This window comes from Ailuropoda melanoleuca, chromosome 5 (genome assembly GCF_002007445.2).
Source record: "Ailuropoda melanoleuca isolate Jingjing chromosome 5, ASM200744v2, whole genome shotgun sequence".
Lineage (NCBI taxonomy): Eukaryota > Metazoa > Chordata > Mammalia > Carnivora > Ursidae > Ailuropoda > Ailuropoda melanoleuca.
In genome coordinates, this window is record NC_048222.1 from 55,965,830 (window position 1) to 55,988,904 (window position 23,075).

The 23,075-nt window shown below is 38.7% G+C and overlaps 1 protein-coding gene across 7 annotated transcripts in view; it reads left to right on the forward strand.

Annotated features, from left to right (window-relative positions):
- ATP8B4 (ATPase phospholipid transporting 8B4 (putative)) overlaps positions 1-23,075 on the forward strand; it is a 247,199-nt gene that overhangs the window by 105,005 nt on the left and 119,119 nt on the right. For all 7 annotated transcript variants that reach the window (XM_034660997.1, XM_034661000.1, XM_034660999.1 and 4 more), the window contains exon 7: positions 19,316-19,388. In XM_034660997.1, the coding sequence (XP_034516888.1) occupies positions 19,316-19,388 (73 nt within the window). The remainder of the gene's footprint in view (positions 1-19,315; positions 19,389-23,075) is intronic.

Below are 23,075 nucleotides of genomic sequence, written 5' to 3' on the forward strand. Positions count from 1 at the left end.
AGATAATCTCAATGGGTTAATTTCTTCCATGCATTTTAGATTGGTATACTATCTGTCGTGGGTATAGAATTAAAAAACTTAAGACTATAAATAAAATATAGAAATTTCTCTTGACTCCATCACCCAGATCAGAGCAAACTACAGTGTGCTTGTGAAGGCATTTTATCACTCCCTTTCCTCCTCCATCTTTGCTTTTTCCTCTCTACTCCTTTTTTTTTTTTACACACACACACACACACACACACACACACACACTTACAGTGAGTTTAATACTATGTCCAGTAGAATACCAAGCAGGGTCAATAAAAGAGGGAATATAACATAAAAGTAAACTAATGCAGCTTAAGTTCCAAGACCCTAGAAGGTCAGAGGGTTTTTTTTTTTTTCCTCTCTACTCCTATACACAATATTTATTTTAAAAATACTTGAGATTATATTATATCCTATTGTTGTGGTTTGAATGTGCCCTTTCCCCCTGTGAATGATCTATTTAAAAAAAGGGGTTTTGCATATATAATTAAGGGTCTTGAGATCATCCTGGTAATCCACCCACAAGTGTCTTCATAAGAGAAAAGAAGGGAGGAAGATACACAGAAAAGAAGATTAATGTGAAGATGGAGGCAGAGATGGGAGTTTTACAGTCCCAAGTCAAGGAATGCCTAAAGCTGCCAGGAGCTGGGAAAGATGCTGGAACAGATCCTTTCCTAGAGCTTCCACAGGGAGCACCACCCTGCTGACACCGGGACTTTGGACTTCTAGTCTGTAGAACTGTGAGGGAATAAAGTTTTGCTGCTTTAAGCCACCCAGTTTGTGGTAATCTATTATAGCAGATTTAGGAAAATAATACTGAGTTGTTTTTAGCTTTTAATTGAGAGATTCTATATTTGATCACTTGTTCATTCTTTCACTCTGTACACATTTATTAAATGCCTATTATCTGTCAAGCAGAATGATATATGCTGGGGATGCAGAGTTAACTAAGACACAATTTCTGCTTTAAATACGACATCATAATATATGGTATGCAACAAGTTTATTTCTAGAATTGCCATGATGCTGTCACGTTTCATTGTTTTTGCGGATAGGTAAGATAAGTGAGCAAAATGACTCATTTTATTAGGATATCCAGCTTTCAGAAATTCTCATCAGTACATAGACTCTGTAGATAAACATATGCCAGGTAGGAGAAAACCTTGGTAGTGTTTGGGAAGCTGGTTGGAAATGGTGCCCTGAAGCTGTAACTCAAGGGAACATTAGACTACCTTTAAATTTGAGTACTCTTCTCAAAAACTAAGATCTATTTCACTATTTCATATCAGGAATTAAAAAAAATATATCTCTACTTGTTGATCTTTGGTGAGGATTAGATGTGCAACAGTAGAAGAAAATTAAGAGGTGCAGAGAACATGGAAAGTAAAAGTATTGATCTCTAAGCTAGATTCAAAGACTCAAAGGAACCTGTGATATTTGGGGACTGTAAGAGTGATATTGTCAGCAACTTAGGGAAAGAAAACTCTGGCAGTGGCATTGTGTACCAGTTACTAGAGACAAGGAAGAAAAAGTGCAATTGAGATAGTGATGCTGAACAGAAGGAATGAAATGGACTCTAACGACGGAGAAAGAATAGATTTTGAAGATGTGAAGAATGTTGATAGTATTTTTTAATGGAAAATACATGGTGCAATGAATATGCTTTCTGTAAGCTTTGGAAAAGAAGTAGCATTTTTTCATTATCAGTACCTATTGGATCCTTTTTAAAATTGAAGTATAATTAACATAATGTTATATTTATATTAATCATTATTTTAATACAATGATTAACAATTCTATACATTACTCAACACTCATCATGATAAGTGTACTCTTAATCTCCATCACCTATTTCACCCATCCTCAACCACCTCGCCTCGGGTAATCACCAGTTATTCTCTGTATTTAAGAGTTTATTTTTTTGTCTTTTTTTCTTTGTTCATTTGTTTCTTAAATTCCACATATGGGTGAAATCATATGGTGTTTGTCTTTGGCTGACTTATTTCAGTTAGCATGATTCCCTTTAGGTCCATCCATGTTGCGAATGGCAAGATCTCATTCTTTATGGCTGTGTGATATTCCATTGTATATACATACCACATCTTTTTTTTGGATTTTAAATGTGACTAGAGTCTAATGTTAAATTCAGTATGGGGGAGTTCCAGGGGAAAAGAAGGAAAGTGCAACATTGAGAAATGGAATTGAGGCTGGAGAGGGCTTCATGGAGAACACAGGAGAATTAGTGAAGATTGAAGGAGCTGTTTTGTCAACAGTGGATCCATTTCATTCAGCTGATCTGATTTGATCTGTGTCAATCAGCATGTGCTGGGGCATCATCAGGGACATGAAGTGGAAGTTTTATAGGGGCCGTGAGGAGTGGCAGGGATCCATGTTCACCACTAATGTATTCATTCACCTATATTTATGTAACACTTGTCTGTTCCAGCCACTGTGCAGGATACTAGGGTACAAGGATTATTAGGACCCATGTTCCTTCCTTTAAGGAGCCTGAAATCCAGGGGAAGAGGGGGACAAATAAACAGACTTCTGTTTCAGCAATAGGTACCCTGATAAAAGGAAGCAAGAGTTGCTTTGGGAGCACCCACATGGGAGGACTCCAACACATGTTTTGGGAGGCTGGTAGCAGGGATATTATCTCAGAATAAGTCATAGAAGAAAGATCAGCCATTGAAAAGGTAATTGAATAGTGGGCTGAGAGGAAGGGGGAGAAGAGGAGGATTTGGGAAAGGTGCTATTTTTTAATTAACACCTCATGGAATTCTTACTCATACTGAAGTTTGAGTACCATTGGGCCAGTTACTTCAAGGTCCCTCCCAGCCCCCAAATACTATGACTCTGATACTCTTCATTCAGCTTTGTCGTGATAGTGAGGTGCCAAAGAGGGGAAGTCAGTGAGTGGTTCTATAGGATAAAGAGATCTAACAGAAAATGGGAGTTTGGAAGTATATGGATGGATCAGATGGTAATAGTGATGATGAAGATGACAATTATGATGATGATGGTGGTGGTGGAAGAGAGGAGTCAGATATAAAAGAGAAAGTTACAGAATGGATTGGGGGAAAGGAGAGGAACTTTATAGGACCTTCCAAGTGCTAGAAATGCAGTGAATCCAAAGAGATATGATCTCGTGCCATCATGGAGCTTAGTGTCTGGGAAGGGGGAGGTAGACTTAATAAAATAATCATGCTAAGTAGAGTATAGTTACATGCTGAAGGAAATGCTGCTAAGTGAAAGATTATGGATCTAAAGAAAGGTTTGTATGTGGGGGAAGGAGTGGGCAGAGGTGAGGCAGTTTAGGAATGGGTTTTTAGAGAAAGTAGAAAATGTGAGCCGAGAACTTAATGACAACTAGCCCGTCATTAGGCAAGGGGAGTGATGGGATGGGAAGAAGAACTATAGCGGGAATAGCATGTGCAAGGCCCTGCAGAGGGAAGGAGGATGGTGATTAGCAGGGACTGAAGTAGAGAGAGTATGACTGAGAGAGGAGCTGTGTGAGATGAGGCTAGAAAAGTAGTCAGAACTTGAAGACCATGCTAAGAGTTTGCATCTTTTCCCTAAGAACAGAAGGAATACATAGAAGGATTTACCTTTGGAAAAGCTCATGACTATTTCATGGGAGAGAAAGCAATGGAGAAGCTCCAGGAAAGATGTGGAGAGAGGTGGTTGCCTACTGCTGTACTTGTCTGTCTGTCCTTGCAGTACTGTGAGGTACTGGAGCCTGAGACAGTCTCTGTATGCCTATCACCTAACTTAACAATGTCCTGCATGTAGTCAGTGCTCAGTAATTATATGTATGAACCAAATGCATTTAAGTTAATTAAATGAATCATTTTGAGGCAAGATCAGAATTTTTTTTAGTTATTTACCTCTTCCCTCCCCTTTCTTCCCTGCAACTAATGTGGAGTAAGGGGAGGTATCCACATATTATGTGTTCTGCGCACATCGTTGTCTGCCATCATTTCCACTTGACAGCGCTGTCTGCTTTGGGATCATTGGCTACCAAAACCATCTTTAATCCAGGTGCTCTGGGTTACTGGGAGTCTCCCTGCGATTGCTGCACCTTACCATGCTTGGGACTGTGTAAAGAAAGAGAGGATTAGGTTCATCTGGGCCTCATTTCTGAATTAGCAGAGCTCACCGAAGCAGTGCTTACTGTTTCTTTTTGCAGCTATCCCCAGATTGTAGCATGTCAGAAAAGCAAAAATGTGGTAACCTGGATGCCCAAGACACTCGAACAGAGAAGCAGAGATGGGCTTCTTTGTGTTTGCATCAGATCTTTCCTCTGGCAGGACTTTCTGAATTGCCTGGCTAACAAATCCTGTTAATCCAGCTTGCCTCATCTGGTTACCTTACCCCTTTCCAGGCATTTGTGTTCAGACATACTTTCCCTCTTCACACTGCTAAATTTAAGGCTTAATTTTCAAATCAAATGCTCATCTGGCTGACTGCCTGGGAAATCACATGTGGAGAGCTCATAGACTCAGGCAGGGAATTGTGCCCTCGCTTCTGGAGAGTGGGTCTGGAAACCATATGAACTGTAAATAGTTTTAAAATGTAAAAAAGTAAAGCTTTCTGCCAAAAGGGGAGAGCTGAGGGCTTTTTTTTTTTTTCCTCCCCTCTCTAGACTTAGTTATTAGGTATCTGTTGGAAATTACTGACCTCTACCATATAGCCTGTTTACTGTCTCTATCAGCTGGGGCTGGACCAGCCAGATTTAACCCCCCTGAGTACTCAGTTCTGCCAACACTTGCTTTATTAGAAATGGGTTCTGGGGTCACAGCTATGCACCATAAGTTGTCAGGTACATGATTTTAATAGAAATTGCCTTACTTCACCTAATACTTCTTTCTAAAAATTGGGTGATAGAAATAGGTTAATGTTTTTTTTAAAATAACAGAGCCTAATTTCCTAGTAAGAACAAGAAAAAGAAAAAAATAGGAAAAGGGTCATGGCTTCCTTTATTTGCTGCCCATCAGGTAATATCACCTGCTACAACATCACCTCTCACTTTGAGAAATATTGCTTAGCATATGTCCTATTTTCTTTGTTGGACTTTCTCCTTTTTCTTCACTTGATCCTTCATTATGGAAAGTAGTTCCGTAAGACTCTTATCCTTCTTTTCTTTGCCTTTGGCCTCAATTCTTGTGGGTGTTGAGGCACAGAGATGTTGTCACTCTTATGTATTGACTAGCAGAGATACCCATCATTCTGAATTGGCAAATATCTTCAGATTCTCCTTTTTATCTCTTCTGTATTCCAAATTTAATCCTTTTTCTGTATCTCTTTCTCACTCTCCTTTTAGGGGTAAAGAAGAAAGAAAGAACACGGGAATCAATATACAAAGTGATAGGAAAACAATATTCAATATAGGCCTTTTTGGGTTGAGAACATTTTAGAATACTACATGTCTCTCTTAGAGATTATAGCAGAGTTCATACAAATAAATATGCAAAGGACCATAGCATAAATGCTTAGAATTGGCATGCAAATTTGTTGATGTTGAGTTTCAAATCTGGTGCTGATAATGTTGAACTAATATAAGGTCTATTCAAATGGTACCTAATTATTGGCCACCATCCCAGGCATGAGATCTCCCAATTAGCCGAGTCAAAAATGCAGTTCCCAGCAGTGACTCTTGTGATTAGGAAAGAAATTCAGAAGAGAGAAGATTGCTTACACACATATTTAAATACATTTTTGCAGATTACAAATAAAACCATAAGATCTGAAACCACTTGATAGCTAGATAACATAGAGGGCTTGGGGAGAGTATGAGGCCAGCCTGTCATTGTCCTGAAGGAGAGAAATTTTACCTTGGAACACAGTGGAGTATACAATATAGAATGTTTACCAGAAAGTGATTAAAAGGGCAACTTTCTGACCGAAAGCTTTCATCTTCCTAATAGAGAAGACCAGAGTCTATCCAGGCAGAAAGTCATCATCTAGCTATATGCAGGAAGCAGAAAATTCTAGGGACTTCGGGAGTTAAGTAATGTTAGAGAGAAATAAAGGGATTACATTAGAAGGACTTTATCATCCCCCTTTCCTCTAAAATATGAGAAATGAAAACACCATTTGATATATCAACCCTCACCCCAAGGCTGTAAGCTCTTCCAGGGACTTCCAGAATTATGGTCTATGGGCATGGGGCAGCAGATGTGTAAGGACCTTCACCAAGTCAAATTTAACTAGGCCTTCAGGGTCCAGGGATAGTGGATTAGTTTGGGAGCTCAAATTCATGTGCTAGGTTGGGGCATGGGAGAATGTTGTAGTTCTACTCATACCCCAAACCTAATGGCTTGAATTGGAAAAAGCGATGGGGCTCAACAATAGAACCAATCTCACTGGGTCCAGTTGAATTATTATTCCAGTATATTAAAACCAGACATATGGCTGCTTTGAACCAAAAAAGAATGCTTAGGTTTATGTTATTTCCCTAAATATTGAGTATCCTCAATGTACCAAAGATGATTAATGTGCCATTGCTTGTTTTATGGATTCACAATTTGTGGAGGAGGGAGATAAACAAGTGGATGGTTTCAGTATGATGTGTATGATGATGGGGGTATTTACTGCCATGCAAGTACTGAAGACAGGTACTTAGCCCGGTCTAGGGGTCAGAGGAGAATTCCTGGAAGAGGTGAGTCTTTAACTAAAATCAATTAAAAATGTAAGAAATCTAGAGCAGTTAAAATTTCTACTTTTTAGAGAAAAGTATTATCCTTCACCTCTGTATTATTTGGTTTCTGCAAATATGCATATATGCAAAAACCCATGCAATATATACAATTTGTATTCCACTTTTTTTGACATGATAACTCATATATGGCATTAAACATTTTTTTTGAAAACATTTTTCATAGCTGCGTTGAATGTTCCCCTATTGTTGGATAATTAGTTTGTTTCTAATTTTCTTATTTTTGTAAATAATTCTCTGAGGCACATCTTGTATAAACTTCATATGCATTTCTTTTTTTTTTTTTTTAAAGATTTTATTTATTTTATTTGACAGAGATAGAGACAGCCAGCGAGAGAGGGAACACAAGCAGGGGGAGTGGGAGAAAGAAGCAGGCTCATAGCGGAGGAGCCTGATGTGGGGCTTGATCCCGTAACGCCGGGATCACGCCCTGAGCCAAAGGCAGACGCTTAACAGCTGTGCCACCCAGGCGCCCCCATATGCATTTCTAATTATTTCTTTAGGCTATATTTCTAGGGAATCAACATTGCCTTTTTAAAAAGATTCTTTGAGAATATAGTTTAAATTTTGTCTCCTAATAAATTCCTCCAGTGGGAAACAGTGACATTGCTACATGTGTACAGAGATAGTGCTTCAGAGTTTTTGCTGGTGTAGTGTGCACATTGAATATAGTTCCTCTAAGCGGGACCAGGTTGTACTAAGCCATCTACATTCCTGACCATTTTCTTTCTGTAAAATAGCTCAGATCAAAAAATATTCTTACTGAAAACTCCTTAGTAACTCCTGTTCCCATTCTTTACCATCAAAGCACCTATTGCAATCAAGCTTCCAGCTAGCCTTTCTGTCATTGCCTATAATTCCACAGAACTGCTTGCCTTTCTTAAACCTGTAATATACTCTTTCTCTTCTACCTTCTTCATCCAACAGGGCTCAGCTCCTGTGTTAGTCATCTCTGGAAATCTCTTCACTATCTATGCTAGGCAGGTGGAACAGTCAGTACTCTCTTTGTGCTCCCACAGGCTCGAGTTAACCGCAGCATTTTAATACTTCGTTCAGTTTAGGCTTCCCATTGACTGTGAGTCTCTTCATACCAGAAACTACACTGTATTTATCCCCAGTGCTTGGCCCTCTGCCTGATATATAGGACATGCTCAGTATTTGTTGAAGTCGGCAGAATCTACTTACTCTTTCAACCAGCAACGTACATTCATGACATAGATAATAATAAATTGGAAATTTAAAGACATGAAGGAAGTTGGCATCCCTGTGGAATGTGCATCTTGCCTTATAGCCATATGAAATTTAAGTCAAAAGCTAACACTTTGGGGGAAAATGAATAATGCTATTATTTTCTAAACTGTTAAACTTTGCCTGAAATGATTCATCCTACCCTTAACCCTCTCTCCGTATTTTGCAGTTACCTCTGCTAGACTTTCTTAGGGCCACCCCAGCAGGTGTAGCCATGCAGAACTATTACTCACTTCAGCCCCAGAGCTAAACATGCTAAGCGTGCAGCATGAATGACCATGTAAATAACTAATCCATTCAAATATTTACTGAATAAATATATATTGAACCAGGCACTGTCCTGCATATTGGGGATACAAAAATGAGCAGGACAGACAAATCCCTGCCCTTAGGGGCCTACTATAAGGGGAGAAGACAAGTAATAAGCAAAATATAGGCAAATAATATGATTTAAGGTAGTTATCACTACAACAAAGAAAATAAAATAGGATAATAGAATAGAGAGTAATGGGATTAGAGATGAGGAAGTGATTTCAAGTAGGGTGGCCAGAGAAGACCCTTTGAGTAGATGAGATTTGAGTTGAGAGTAAGCTAGCCATGCCAAAATCTTGGGTAAAAGGAAAAACAAGTATAAAAGCACCAAAGTCAAAATGAACTTGATAGTAAGATATCTACTTTGGCTAAAGTTTTGTGATAAAAGGGAGTTCTGAGGAGTTGGCAAGAGTGAAGTTTTGGAGGTCATGGTGGGGAATTCTAATTTTATACTCAATGTAATGAGAAGCTATTGGAAGGTTTTGGTCAGGAGAATTACATAGAATGACAAAGATTTCTCTGGCTGCTGTGTGGACAATGGACTGCAGAGAGGGGAAAAAGCAGAATTAAGATAACAAATTAGGAATTTCCTACCATTGTCCAGATGAGATGATGCCATGGACTTGGTGGTAGTAATGTAGGATAAAAAACAAAACAAAACATGTCTTGTTATGGATTTTCAAACACATGAAAATACAATAGTACAATAAATTCTTAATTTAGGTATAACTGAGCTGCAGCCACTAACTTTCTCCTACTTTTGTATACATTGTCACTTTTTATATGCTGGGGTATTATAAAAGCAAATCCTGTATATCATATCACCTTATCAGTAAATATTTCAGTATTTGTCTTGAACAGATAAGAGCTTACAATATATTTAGCCATAATACTGTTACTATACCCAATAAAGTAGCAGTACTCCCTTCATGTCATCTAAAACCCAAAGATTCAAATGTATTTTGAGGGTAGAACCAATAAAAGTGCTGCCATACTGGGTGTGTGTGAAGAGGAAATTGGAGGTCCATGGCTCTTAGCTGAGGTTCTAGGATGGGAAATAACTGAGAAGGTGGTTGCTATTGCGGTAGTGTTTTATTTATTTATTTATTTATTTATTTATTTATTTATTTATCTATTTTTTGATTTTTTTCTTTGATTAGACTGGGAGACCAGAATTCTATTGAGATATTAGTCATTCTGCAGAGATGTGGAATGGGTTGTTGAAACTCAGTGAAGACTGAGAATTCATCCTTTGATTTAGCAGCTTGAAGAGAGGTTGCAGTTGGAGAGTTGGAGAAAAAATCCTGATTGGAGAAAGCATGGGCAGTCAAGAAGTGGGGACACTGGATATAGATAGCTCTTTTGAAGACTTGAAGTAAAAATCAGAATGTACCATCCTTATAATGAGATACTTTATAATAACAAAAATAGTCACAGTACTTTATATATTATTTTATAGTTTTCAAAATGTTTGCATACTTTTATCTTACCTGACATTCACAGATGTCTTGATAGACAGTTGTTGAAATGTCAAATGAGTTTATCTCATTTTGAAGACCTTAGTGTTATGAATAAAGAGACATTCTGAGGGATTGGCTGAGCCAATTAATGTAGGTCATAGAGGGAAAGTTCAATTTTGGTCAACTTCTTGCCTAAGTCACATGGCTGATGGTGGTGAGCTTGGACCCAAGTCCACATCTTCTGATTCTGCCTACACACACTTTCTACCATGTTACATTGTTTCTTTCATAAATAGGAGATCAGGATTCTCCTCTTTAAGAATGTAAGGATTTTTAAGTAAATTGGTTCCAATTTCCTGTCCTTTCTGAATAATATTTCTTCTGAAAGTATCAAGATTTTCCATACAATGTCATCTTCAAAGGACAGTCTTTACTATAAAATGTCCAAGATTTTGTTTAAACAATCCGTTAGGATTTGTCCTTCATGAATCTGAAACATTACCTTGAACTTTTGTCTCTCTTCGTAATGAAAGTGTCTAGGGTACAAAACTGATGGCCCAATGAAAGGAAGCATTCTAGTAATTGTGAGCAATAAGATTTATCCAGGTCTTGAGAGAAATATAAATGACATAATGGCTGAATCCTCAAAAGGGGGAGATATTTTACTCATGACCACAAGTAATGCAGACTGAAATCTGTTGGCATGATGTTAAGTCATGAGAAGCCAAGTCTAGAGGGACCACAGTAATACAGTCCAGGCATATAGTTTTCTGATGAGCTCACTGTATAAGGGGACAAAGCTGGGAATATCTTGAGGAATGAAAGTTAATATATACTTTATTAGACAATTTCTCTGGTCTGTCAGTTTTCTTGCTGGGCTTTTGATGACAGCTGTATGGCAAACAGTCGAATACTGAGATCATTCTCTTGGAATACAGGTATTCTTCATTGCTGACTGAAAGAATATCCACTTGCTCCAGGTATCAAAAGGCAAGGATGATTTAACTGGTGTTACTTAAGAGCCAGATTTATATTTTCCCAGAAGTCTCTAGGTTCCTTAATAACTACAGTCTGTATCTAATTCTACTTGTTGCTCTGACACACAGCCCCTGGCTCAGAGTGTTCGTTTTGCAGATATGGAACAGTCTTGAACTCACTAATGAAGGGTTATGGTACTTCACATGCTACTGGTTGATGATCTAATTCAGAATTCTACTTGCATACTAACCTATTTCTGAGAAACTCAAAATGATAAACCTTACAACCTACTTTAAATTAATGTTTAAAAACTTTCTTAAAAAGTGTTTAGGACTTAATGTGACTATAAATCTAGTAAGTAAATAAACTCATGATCTTCCAGTAATATCCATAGCTGTGCTTTGTGCCACAAAATCAGGAATCCTATTTCCAGAAATATTAGGTTCTCTGACTAAAGCAAATCAAATCACACAAGAGACACCATTGCTTTGCCTATATTGGTATGGCATGTGTTATTACTTGGGATGTTAACCAATATTGCTTTCTTTTTTAAATTTTCAGTTAGTCACTGTATAGTACATAATTAGTTTTTTATGTAGTGTTCAGTGTTTCATTAGTTAAGTATAACACCCAGTGCTCGTCACAGCATGTGCCCTCCTCAATACCCATCATCCTATTAACCCTCCCCCCACCCTCTTCCCTTCTGAAACCCTCAGATTGTTTCCCGGGGTCCATAGTCTCTCATGGTTCATCTCCCTCACTGATTTCTCCCCCTTTGGATTTCCCTCCCTTCCCCTATGGTCCTCTGTGCTATTGCTTATGTTCCGCATATGAGTAAAACCATATGATAATTGTCTTTCTCTGCTTGACTTACTTCACTTAACTAATATTTCTTTTCTGGCTTAACAGACATTTGGTTCCCTCTTAACCTGGCCCCATATAGGAAAATTGATTAAGAGTAACAATGGAAACATAATATAGGTCTTTTATCTTGGAACCAAGATACTCAGGTTTCATTCTCCTCCACTGGGAGCTATCTTCTTTTGGGGTGTTTTTTTTTTTTTTTTAAAGATTTATTTATTTATTTATTTGACAAAGATAGAGACAGCCAGCGAGGGAGGGAACACAAGCAGGGGGAGTGGGAGAGGAAGAAGCAGGCTCACAGCAGAGGAGCCTGATGTGGGGCTCGAACCCATAATGCCGGGATCACGCCCTGAGCCGAAGGCAGACGCTTAACCGCTGTGCCACCCAGGCGCCCCAGCTGGGGTGTTTTTTAAAAAGAGTTGCTTGGCCAAAGCATATTCTCTGATTTCTCAAAATAAGGTGTGGCAATTTAAATATTTTATGTATGTATGTATTTTTTGGGGTGGGAGAGGATCTCCAGCCCACTCCTTGCTGAGTGTGGAGACAGCCCTGGGGCTGGATCTCAGGACCATGAGGTCATGACATGAGCCAAACCAAGAGTCAGATGCTTAACCAACTGAGCCAGACACCCCAAGATGTGGCAATTTAGATGAAGAGAACGGTTGATCTACTCAGGCTAAGGTGATGTCTTGTAATTTTTTTTCCATCAAAATATGTTCTTCATATGAGGAGTATTTCAAGAATAGTGGTTCCCCCCCCCCATGTAGACATTCTAGGATATTTGGGTAGTCAGTGGTTATCAGAATATTTTTTAATGATGAGCTACTAAAAATTTATCTTTCAACCTCATTTACTAATCATTGGAAAAAGGAGTGACTTGGACAACCCAAAGTCATTCAGATTTTTCTCCAAAAGTCATAGAATGGAGTGGAGAGTACAAAGGCTCATGGCAGCTGCTCATATTGACTTTATAGAATTGAAATTGGAACTAGAGAAAGGTGAAATAGTTTAGAATTGAAAAGGAATATTCTTATTACAAGAGCATATCGATAGCAAAATTGGGAAGTGGGCTCTCAGTTTGGAGTGGCTGCTCTATTGTGCCGCCCACAGTCCCCTTCCAGACAGCAGAACGTATTTCCCCAGCTACCAGGAGTGCTGCCTATATACAGCCCTCAGCTGTCAGTCCCTCTCAGGAATTGCCATCGGCTGAGGAGAGCTGTTTTGCTCAAGGTCACCCCTTCTTGCTGGAGTCAACAATGCAAGGTATAATGGTCTGACCCCCTTGATCCATCTCTGAAGGCCTGTTCCAGCTCCAGAGCTCCCCATAAAGTTGGCTGAGCTTTTGTTGTGATAGTATCAACAGCCCAGCTCCTCCCTCTGCCCCTCTGTTTCCTTCACTCTCCCACAGGTGCTAACGCAAAGAGAACCTGCCAATAAACTTCTTGCACACAGATGATCTTCTAAATCTCCTGCCCAGAAATCAGGCTAGACCCAAAGAGGTCTATTTTCTCCATGGTCAATGTGAGGCATTTCCTTCAGCATTCATATATGAGAGCAGATGTCATAGTCTTCCTGTGAAATAATTTTCTTCCAATTTGCCTGTGGTCTCATCATCAATTAGGCATCTGTGAATAGAATCCTACTAAGAGCGGCGCCTGGGTGGCGCAGCGGTTAAGCGTCTGCCTTCGGCTCAGGGCGTGATCCCGGCGTTATGGGATCGAGTCCCACATCAGGCTTCTCTGCTATGAGCCTGTTTCTTCCTCTCCCACTCCCCCTGCTTGTGTTCCCTCTCTCACTGGCTGTCTCTATCTCTGTCGAATAAATAAATAAAATCTTAAAAAAAAAAAAAGAATCCTAAGAATTTACAGAAGATGGGACACTAGGAGGCGGATTTACAATGGTTTCAATTTGGGGAAATGATTAAAGAGAATACGCTTTCTGTGCAACTCTCAGTAGGCTTATTGTTCAGGTAAAACTTAGTGAATCAATTATTCTGTTTTGAGAATAGGAAGGCTAAATTGTAACTGTGTTTGTGCATACAAATAATGACAATAGAACCAGCAAGGATTTGTTTAAATAGGCAAGACATTTATAAAATTGGTTACTTTTTCTTAGCAAATCATTAAATTATCCATGCTGAAGCACTACATCTTTTATCATCTTGCCTTCCTCCCCCCCCAACCCCCAGGCAAATTGGTACGAGAGCATCTTCAGCAGCTGATCTCAGACCTCCCTGTGTGACTCTGCCTCAGCATAAGCACTGTGTGATAAGAAGGGAGGAAGAGGAGGGGAACATCTGCATTTTTCAAAATAAATAGATTCCAAAGATATGAGTATTATGCTCATTCTCAATGTAATGAGATCCTGTTCACCAGTCTGTTGTTAGAGCATTAGGGCCAAGCTTTATGTCTTATTCTAGGGTGGCTCTGACAGCAGTGGAATTGGAAAAAAAAAACAAATTGCTGCTGTCCACTGAGCATTTGTGTCAGGGAACTGTGACTGCAAGCTGTTTTGGGATCTGCAGACTTTAAATAACGGTAGTATGTACGTTGCTGCGATCAAATCCCTTCAGCTCTTTAGGGTCCATTTTCTTTCTAAAGAGGCAAAACATAATAATCAGTGAAAATATAGTAAAAAAAAGAATAATAAATATAGATGTATTAAGAACATGGGCTTTGTAGTCAGACAGATTCAGGTTCCAGTCCTGGCTCTGCCACTTACATGTGACCTTTGAAGAGTTTTCTGTTCTTCTATTTTTTCCTCCCCAGTTGTCCTTTAATCAATCTATGTAATGCCAAAAATTCAAACAGTACACAAAAGTATACCGTAAAACGAAGTCTGTCTTCCATTCCAGTTTTCCTGTTCATTTCCTTTCTCTAGTGGCAATTACTGAATAGTTTCTTGTGTATCTTTCAAGAAATTTTCTATGTATGTAAGAACCGAGTTATGTGTGTGTATGTCCTTACCTCAGACCACAGTTAGAATCTTAACGTGTGTATGCAGTGTCCTGCACATGCTTATTTTTAACCTAGTAATGTAACTTAGAGGATATTTTATATTAGCACATATAGACTTATCTTATTCTTTTTAGTGATTAAATGGTATTTATTCCATTGGATGGATGAGCCATAACTAAATCGGTGTACCATGGTACATCTGTCTAATCCTTATTAGTGGGAATTAATAGTTCATAACAATACTGCAGTAAATATCCTTGTACATCCATCTTTAAGCACCTGTATGATCGGTTGTTTTTAAAAAAGTGAAATATCTATTTCAAAGTGTGTGGGAATAAAATTTTTTGATAGATGTTGCAAGATAGGGCAAATGTCTCTCTCTCTCTCTCTCTCTCTCTCTCTGAACCTCAGTTTTCTATTCTATAAAATGGGAGTAGCAGTAGTACCTATCTCATAGGGTTGTTGTGAGGATTAAATGAGATAAGATACACGACTAGTGTTGGGGCGCCTGGGTGGCACAGCGGTTAAGCGTCTGCCTTCGGCTTCAGGGTGTGATCCCGGCGTTATGGGATCGAGCCCCACATCAGGCTCTTCAGCTATGAGCCTGCTTCTTCCTCTCCCACTCCCCCTGCTTGTGTTCCCTCTCTCTCTGGCTGTCTCTATCTCTGTCGAATAAATAAATAAAATCTTAAAAAAAAAAAAAAAAGATACATGACTAGTGTTGCCAGATGTAGGAAATTAAATACATCCATTTAAATTTGAAGTTCAGATAAGCGATGATAATATTTTAGTGTAAGTATGTTCCAAATATTGTATAGGGGCACACTTATACTAAAAATTATTTGTCGTTTATCTGAAATTCAAATTGAATTGGGTGTCACTTGTATTTATTTGGAAACCTTGTACATGAAGGCTTCAGCACAGTCACTGGCATACAGTAAGCACTAAATAAATGTTGGTTGCTTTAATTCTTATTAGACATTCAGGGAAATGCTGTCATTCAACAAATATTTTTGGCAATAATGGTTCTGTGTTTATTAATTTTCATTCAGTCAACAAGTATTTATTGAGTGCCTGCTAGGGATTAGGCATTATTCTAGGTCCCGAGGATACAGTGGTGAGTAAAGCAAGATCTGTGTGGGCAGGAGAATATTTCTGTAAGTTATAGATCTGACATGGGCTTGAGATGAAAGAAGAAACCAAACTCATTGTACGTGGTTTGACTGGTTAATTAGGGGAGGTCAGTTATATTGACCTTCTTGATTGTGTCTTTAATACTCCAACATGTCTCTGTAGCTTTGAGGAAGTTCTCTTTTCAGGAATCTATGTTGCTAATAGGAGTCAAAAGTATTAGAGTATGGAAAAAAATGACAGGAGACTTGAGGAGCCCATTGAAGTTCTCCTTCTGCCCTTACGCTTCAGCAGTGGGCCTGGTATGTTGCTCAAAGCAAATGCTTGACTTCTAGCTTCTAGAGCTAATAGTTCAATGACAGGGAGCTTGGAAGGGGCTATCTCACTCGGAATTATATTTTCCCAAGAAGTTTCTCAGCATAGCCTAGCGGCTCTGGATGTCTCATCAGGACGAAACAGATTGAGACCAATTTATCAAACAATTACTACATACAGTTGCCATCTCCTACCATCTTTTTCAGAACATCAGAATCTCTGATGTTCTGAGAATAGGTATATAATTAGTGGGTGTATTTTTAAAAGTTCCTTCCTCAGAGTAATTCTAGCTGCCATTCTGTAGTAGTTTAACTTGAAATGTTTTGTGTGACTTTGGAATTTAAATTTCATAAATCTCTTTCTGGAATTTTGGCTTATAATTTAACAACTGGCCTGTGAGCTTACTAAGGTAAAGTCTCTGTCATGACCACAGCTAGTTTAGAAAAGCCTGATTCAAAGAACCATTAGCTAGGTTATTTCAAGACCTGAAATAATTATGTCATGATACTGAAAATTGAAGCTTATTTTAAAATCTTGGAATTTCTGGCTTCGGTGCAATGAAATGAATTAACTTGCTTTCAGAATATGCATATATTGTAATTCTTTTATGAGAACAGAAGGGCTTTCCCTGACAAAGGTAAAGGCAAAGTTTGTGGGTGCCAGTCTGTGGAGCCAGGTTTCCTCATCACGGCCCATGAAGCCATCCCGTGTCTCCCTCGCAGAGCTGTGATGCAAGCCTGATTCAAACACGAGCCCCAGGAACAGCTGCACCACACATGGAGAGACAGGGAGTGTGTTTTCAGTGTTTTGGGATGATGATGAAATGCAATTACTATACAAGCTAAAATCTCAGAAGAAGTCTAGCAATATTTCAAAGATGAGCTTTAAAGCAAATCTTCCTGTCCGCCCCTCCAGTCCTGCCGGTGTGTCTTTGATGTTGTGTCATCAGTGGTGTTAGTAGTGGGCAGGACAATAAAAATGGTGGGATTTAAAACACAGATGATTTAAATTCACTTGCAGGTCTTTATCAGTTTATGCTTGTTTGGTAGGTTTGGATACTTTGTAAATATGACCCTGAGTGCTTACTGAAATATACCTCTGAGATCCTAGCAGTTATAATTACCTGCCAAGATAGAATAGGAAGTAATATTTTTTACTTTTTTATTTATTTTTTTAAAATTTTATTTATTTATCTGACAGAGACAGGCAGCAAGAGAGGGAACACAAGCAGAGGAGCCTGATGTGGGGCTTGATCCCATGACCCCGGGATCACGCCCTGAGCCGAAGGCAGACGCTCAATGACTGAGCCACCCAGGCACCCCAGAAGTAATATTTTTTAAAAACCCTCCTTTGATTGGGGTTACCAGATTTTTTGACAGATATATATTCAAATAAGGGGTTTAGCCAAGATATCACACATAGCCTACTGTAATTCCCATGGATACCACCACGCTTTTACTAATTTCTTTCCAATTGCTTTGGTTTTACAGGGGGAGATAATAAGATACTAGACTTGAGAAAACAGAATTTATGTGAGAAAACTCAGGTTTTGGTTTGTTCTCCCAAATAGTGGCTGTTGCTATTTATCTATTCAAACTTAACTATCAAACATGCATTTTGAAATGTGTAAGAGATCCTGTAGGGTTCCTTTTTACTTTGATTGATTTTCCATTTGGGAGGAAGAGTTAGGGTGCAGTCCTTCCTAGAGCTTACAGTGGATAGGAAGGAGGAATAAGTTCGGAAATGAAGCTTAATATCATCCGAGCTTCTGCCTAAAGCAGATGCACTTTCAGTAGAGACTTCAGGGCAATTCAGTAGCAGTGCATTTTGCGTAAATAAAGACACGGTCTCTATCTCAGTCCATTCATACCGACCTTTATCTGAGAAACCATCCCGGAGAAATGCCACTAATGCTCCAAAGGAGGCGGTTCCAGGAGAAATAAACCAGCACATAATCTGTATCTGTAAAAATAAATAAAATGAGATTTAGAAGGCTTCCTAGGTTGTCCCGTTGTTGAACTAGATAAGGTGCAGAAAAGTGTGGCATTGGCAAAGTGATTGAATTCTGGCTAGAGATGAAAATGCTGCAATTGAAAACTTTCCAGAACAACATGTACTTGGATCTGTATTAAAGAAAAATTCTTTGAGTGCTTAAGCCAAATGACCCAGCAGGGTTGATAGTGTGAGGCATATTTCATAGTTGTATAAATATTTAAAACTGTTTTCCAGCCTATAAAACAAGTAAATTAGGTTTTTGTTTTGTTTTTTTAAACTGCAGAGTGAAATTAACCTGCCCACCTTAACTTGTTGGGCAACCTGTCCTTCTCATCCCAGCCTTCTCTCTTGAAAGAGAATTGCTGGGAAAGAAGTGTGAGGAAGGCTTTTAACTCAGAAAACAAAGCTGGTTTAAGCTTCAGAGAATTTCTGAAGGGATGAATAGCATCATGGTATACTGCCACAGGTGGTCCATTTCCAGATGGCCTGTGTCCCCAGTGTGTCACAAGGGACCCAACCAACTAAACACAATAGCTTTTTATCATAAACCTTTTGAATCTGGTGAAGGGTAAACGAGGAGCTCCATTATATACTTAAGCCTAAAAGAAAGCAGGACAGCATCTCGGCCAGTTTGTTCTCAATCTGAGCTATTGGTCCGAGCCAGTAAAGTGCCCCCAAGCCTGTCCTTCAGCCACAGTGTTTATGGATGATTGGTAGGTGTTCTCTCTTATTCAGTCTTCCAAGGCTGCCTTTATCACTCGTTGTTCATGTCCTTTCCAAAATTCTTATTCTTTTTCTCTTATGTGCATTTTAGCTATTGCCCTGGACCAATTTCCTTCGCCTCTGGTTAAACTTTGGAGATAATGGCAGTGATGTTTTATTTCTATATTTTTTAATATAGAGTCTGAAAAGAATATCAAGGACTGAATTTACTGCTCCCCCCCCCCCCCCACCTCCCACCTCCATCGCAACTGGCCGTTTTTCTGGTCAAGGAAACACAAGCAAGAGTTAATAGCTGGTATATAAAGCTGGTACCATGGGTGATGGAAAGATCACACAGCCGAGAGTTAGGCATATTGAGTTTAGTCCCAGGAATACCCCTAACTTACTGGGTATCCTTGGGCGAATCACTTGACCTCTCTGGGCCTTAGTTCTCACATCACTCGGGTAAAAGACTTTGTAAGGTCCTTTGAATTTAACATTCTAGAAAAGTCTCATCTGATTCTGTTATATGATGTACCATTGTGAATACATTCCTTTGATTTTTCTCTGTTCTTGAAAACAGTTAATTTTGTTTTTGTCCTTAGACTACGGAATGAAAAATGGATGAATGTCAAAGTGGGAGACATCATTAAATTAGAAAATAACCAATTTGTTGCTGTGAGTATTTAGTACTGTTTATTAAAGAATTTATCTCAGATTAAAATAGCATATGTACTGAAGTATTTACATTTGCAAATTTGGTAAATCTGTAGTAATTCATAATAATTAAGAGAATACCAGAATGTATTAGTAAAAAGTCTCAATTATAAAATGTCATTAAGAACATATTGGTTAATTACTTTGATAGCATGGTAACTCAGATAAGCCTGAATGATTATCTGTTTTTTTCAACTTCCCTTGTGATCTTTTAAATGAACAGATACAAAAGATTATAAATCAAGCTACCAATCATTTTATATAAATAAGAGCTTTTAAAATGCTCCAGGGTACTTTGAGAACAGCTTTTTTTCTCACCTATTTTGAGACCTGTCCCTCAGTAATAGGATTATTACTGTTAAATTGCAATATAGTTGAGGACAATATATGTTTCTTCCTGAGTAATTAGAATCAGAAGATGTCTATGGATCTGAACTAATAATATGCTACTTATGGAGTTTTGCTTTGTATATCAAATGCACTATAACTTATATTCTCATGCTGCCTATGTTGCAATTTCCTTGCTAAAAGTCAGGGGGTCAGTTCAATGACTATAAGATATGTGATGAACTGTAGTTCATATTAAATGAAGGGGAATAAAAAGCTAACCAGATCAGAGATTAAAAACTCAAGTTATTGTAGTCTTTATGTCAAATACATACTAGATTACTTATGAAAATTTTTGTGTTCAGTGCAGTTTTATGTATCAAGCTGTGTTCTTCATTAAATTTGAGACATTTTCCCACAGGAAAACGAAATTGCCCCAAGATCTATTTACAAGAATAGCTCAGATGAGACTCCTAACCATTCCCTTTCAGAAACAGTCTTCTTTCATTAATGTACCATCTGTATATATTGATACCCTGGAACAGCCTATGCTAAGGAGACTACTCAGTGGACAGGCCAATTACAAAAAAGCTCACCCTCTAAAGAGAGTAATGTTTATCTCCCTAACAACCTCAATTCTTTGGAAAATAGCTGAGAACCAAAAATAAGCACAAAGGTCTTGGCATAGCCAAGACAGAGGTCTCACAGTCCGTGTTCTGTGGCCCGGGCTCCTTATATGTAGAGCAGTCTGCTGGGTTTTCACATTTTACAACTGACCCTCAAACATGGGTTTGAATTATATGGGTCCCCTTATATGTGTTGTGTTATTTTATGTGTTTTTTCCCCCTGATATATACAGTATAATACTATAAAGGTATTTTCTCTTCCTTACAATTTTCTTAATAACATTTTCATTACTCTAGCTTACTGTATTGTAAGAATAGAGTGTATAATACAGCATACCAAAATAAGTGTTAATCAACTGTTTTTATGTTATCAGTAAGGCTTCTGGTCAACAGGGGGCTATTAGTAGTTAAATTTGGGGGGAGTCAAAAGTTACAGATGGATTTTTGACTGCATGGGTGGTTGGCGGCTCTAACCCCCATGTTGTTCAAGGGTCAGCTGTGTTTACTTTAATATTAGACACAATTTAAATTAGCTTATCCAACTTATTTTCCAGCTCATTAAAGCTTAGCAACAGCATGTTAGGGGGTGGGATCTGTTAGAAGAACACACCCTGTAGGAAAGATGGAGCCAGATACAGGTATTCTTTGTTATCTGAAAGTAGAGCATATCTATGAAACCTTAAATAAGTCAGCATGGCATAAAGCAAAGACACAATTACCATTAATTTATATGGACAACTCTTTGAGTACTCCCAGACCCCCAAAATAATCTCTTAGGCCTTTCTGATACCTTAGGATACATCTTGCTAAAGGATGCACAAAGTAAGATAAAGCAGAAATGTTCACAGACCATTCAAAGCTATGGCGGCTTGGTGCTGAAATGCTGATAGTTCCCCAGGAAAGAGCTTGGTGGGGCCACTCTTGTTCTCCGGTGCACATTACCTCCGTAAGGGTTTGCCGCAAAGCAAAGGCTGAATGCTATTTTTGCTTTTCCTTTTTTTCATCAAAGTAAAAATCCTTTTCGGATTTGGTTAGTGAAAACAAGTACTAATGTAGGTGGAGTGAAGTGGTATAATGCAAACATTCAAAAAGCTGGGGATACCTGTATAGTGGAAGGGCACCGAAGGGGGAATTGGGTTAGAACTGAGTCTGCTCCATTCCTGCAGTAACATCAGTTTATCTTCTCTGCCTTTGGTTTCTTCATGTGTCACATCAAGGTGCACTAGACAATTATATGATCTCCAAGATCCCTTCCAGCCCTATGTGCTATGATTCTCTGAACTGAGATGACTACAGGATTCTTGAAGGCAAAAAGCACATTGATTTGCCTGCTCTCTCATACCTAGTGCCGTGTTGGATCATAGGGGGCAGAGAGTAAGTGTCAGCTGAATGAATAAATGTCAGTCTTTTGGAAGAAAGAGGAGGGAAAAATGGTTATAAACTTTAAAAATTCAGGGTGTTCTGGGTCAGTGGGGTACTAATACACATCTCTGTGCTCTAATTAAGAAAAGATCACTATATTCAGGATTCTTTGCTTAAGAAGAAAGGGCTTCATGTAAATTGTTTTAGTTCTACGTTCAATTAAAATGGTTACAGTGACAGAGTTTTGCTGAAGTTAGTTAACCTTAGCTATTTTTTTTTTAAAGCCATACATGGAATTCTAAGAAGTATGCATTAAAAAAAATTTTTGGCAACTACTTTATGCCAGAAATGGTGTCAGATTATAGAGGAATTAGCAAAAATAAAAGTATGCCACGCATTTAACTATTAATTTATTTGGAATTGAATAAGCACTGTCCAATAGAACTTTCTGCAGTGAGGGAAATAGATCTTTGTGCTGCCCAGCGTGAAAGCCAACAGCCCCATGTGGATACTGAGCACTTGAAACGTGGCTAATGCAATTGAGAAACTGAATTTAAAATTTTATTTAATTTTAATTAATTTAGATTTTTTAAACAGATTATTTATTTATTTGAGAGAGAGAGAGAGAGAGAGAGAGGGAGAAGCACACGCCCAGCTGAGCAGGGAGCCCAATCTGGGGCTCCATCCCAGAACCCTGGAATCATAACCTGAGCCTAAGGCAGATGCTTAATCGACTGAGTCACCCAGGGGTCCTAATTTAGAATTTTTTTTTTTTTAAGTTTAGATTTAAATAGTCATATGTAACTTGTGGCTACCTGATCGGATGGCACAGATGTGGCCTTTTAATTGTGGCTACATGATGGGATGGGAATGCTTATTCTCCATTCTTTCCTAGGTCTCATTCTTTATATTTTCACTTGGAGGGACAGCCCCAAAATAACACTTTGAGCTTCTTGAACTTCCTTGCCCACTCCCCTCTCCCAGTAGTGACTTCTCCGATTGCTGTGTTTGGGGGCAGGGAGTGTGTGCATGACCCAGAGCCTCCTTCCTTCCCTTTCTCTTTGGGCTCTGCCTGTGTGCACAGTACATTCTGGCCTGCTCTTCATTCCAACAATTTTACAGGAGCGATTGTCGTGGCGGGGGTGGTAGGAGGGTCCTGGTAGTTTAGAGCTTCCCTTGTCTTGAGCTAGATGGGTCGAAAAGGTCAATTTAGCAAGCCCATTTAGCCCACAGACCTATAGTCTGGTCTCCAGCAGCTTGCTTATTTTATTTTTGTTTTATTTTATTTTATTTTATTTTATTTTATTTTAATTTTAGAAAGTGTGAGTGGGCG